This window comes from Penaeus monodon, chromosome 19 (genome assembly GCF_015228065.2).
Source record: "Penaeus monodon isolate SGIC_2016 chromosome 19, NSTDA_Pmon_1, whole genome shotgun sequence".
Taxonomy (NCBI): domain Eukaryota; kingdom Metazoa; phylum Arthropoda; class Malacostraca; order Decapoda; family Penaeidae; genus Penaeus; species Penaeus monodon.
The window spans coordinates 20,546,969-20,547,350 of record NC_051404.1 but is presented as its reverse complement, the minus strand read 5'-3'; the positions used below and the strand labels follow the sequence as shown (position 1 = coordinate 20,547,350).

The window sequence follows — 382 nt, the reverse complement described above, 5'->3', positions numbered from 1 at the left end:
GCACGTATACGCAGACATTTATGAGCCTGTGAGTGTCCTGTGAAAAGGCGTTTCCGCCAGCACTGACCTGAGGGACAGCGTTGTCGTGGTTCAGTTGCCTCATGGTAGCGGTCTCCTTGCGCGAACTCACACTGTACTTCCTCTCGCAAACACGGCCAACGCCAGACTGACTCACGCCCATCGCCAACCCTCCGCCGCTGCCTGACATCGCTCCTTCCCTCTTCCCTCCCCTATCTCTCCCTACTACCGCTAGTTATTAAATATAAGTTCATTCAATACGTCGGATATAATATTATCTCTTCATCTCTTCTCTCTCTCTATGATCTACTATATATATGTGTGTGTGTGTGTGAATCAACACACGAAACCCATGACACCAGCC

The 382-nt window shown here is 50.0% G+C and overlaps 1 protein-coding gene across 1 annotated transcript in view; it reads right to left on the bottom strand.

Annotated features, from left to right (window-relative positions):
* LOC119585128 overlaps positions 1-184 on the bottom strand; it is a gene marked incomplete in the record, with an annotated part of 15,383 nt that extends 15,199 nt beyond the window's left edge. The window contains 1 exon segment of the mRNA XM_037933761.1: positions 68-184. Coding sequence (XP_037789689.1) covers positions 68-181 — 114 coding nt within the window.
* Between the last annotated feature and the right edge of the window lie 198 nt (positions 185-382).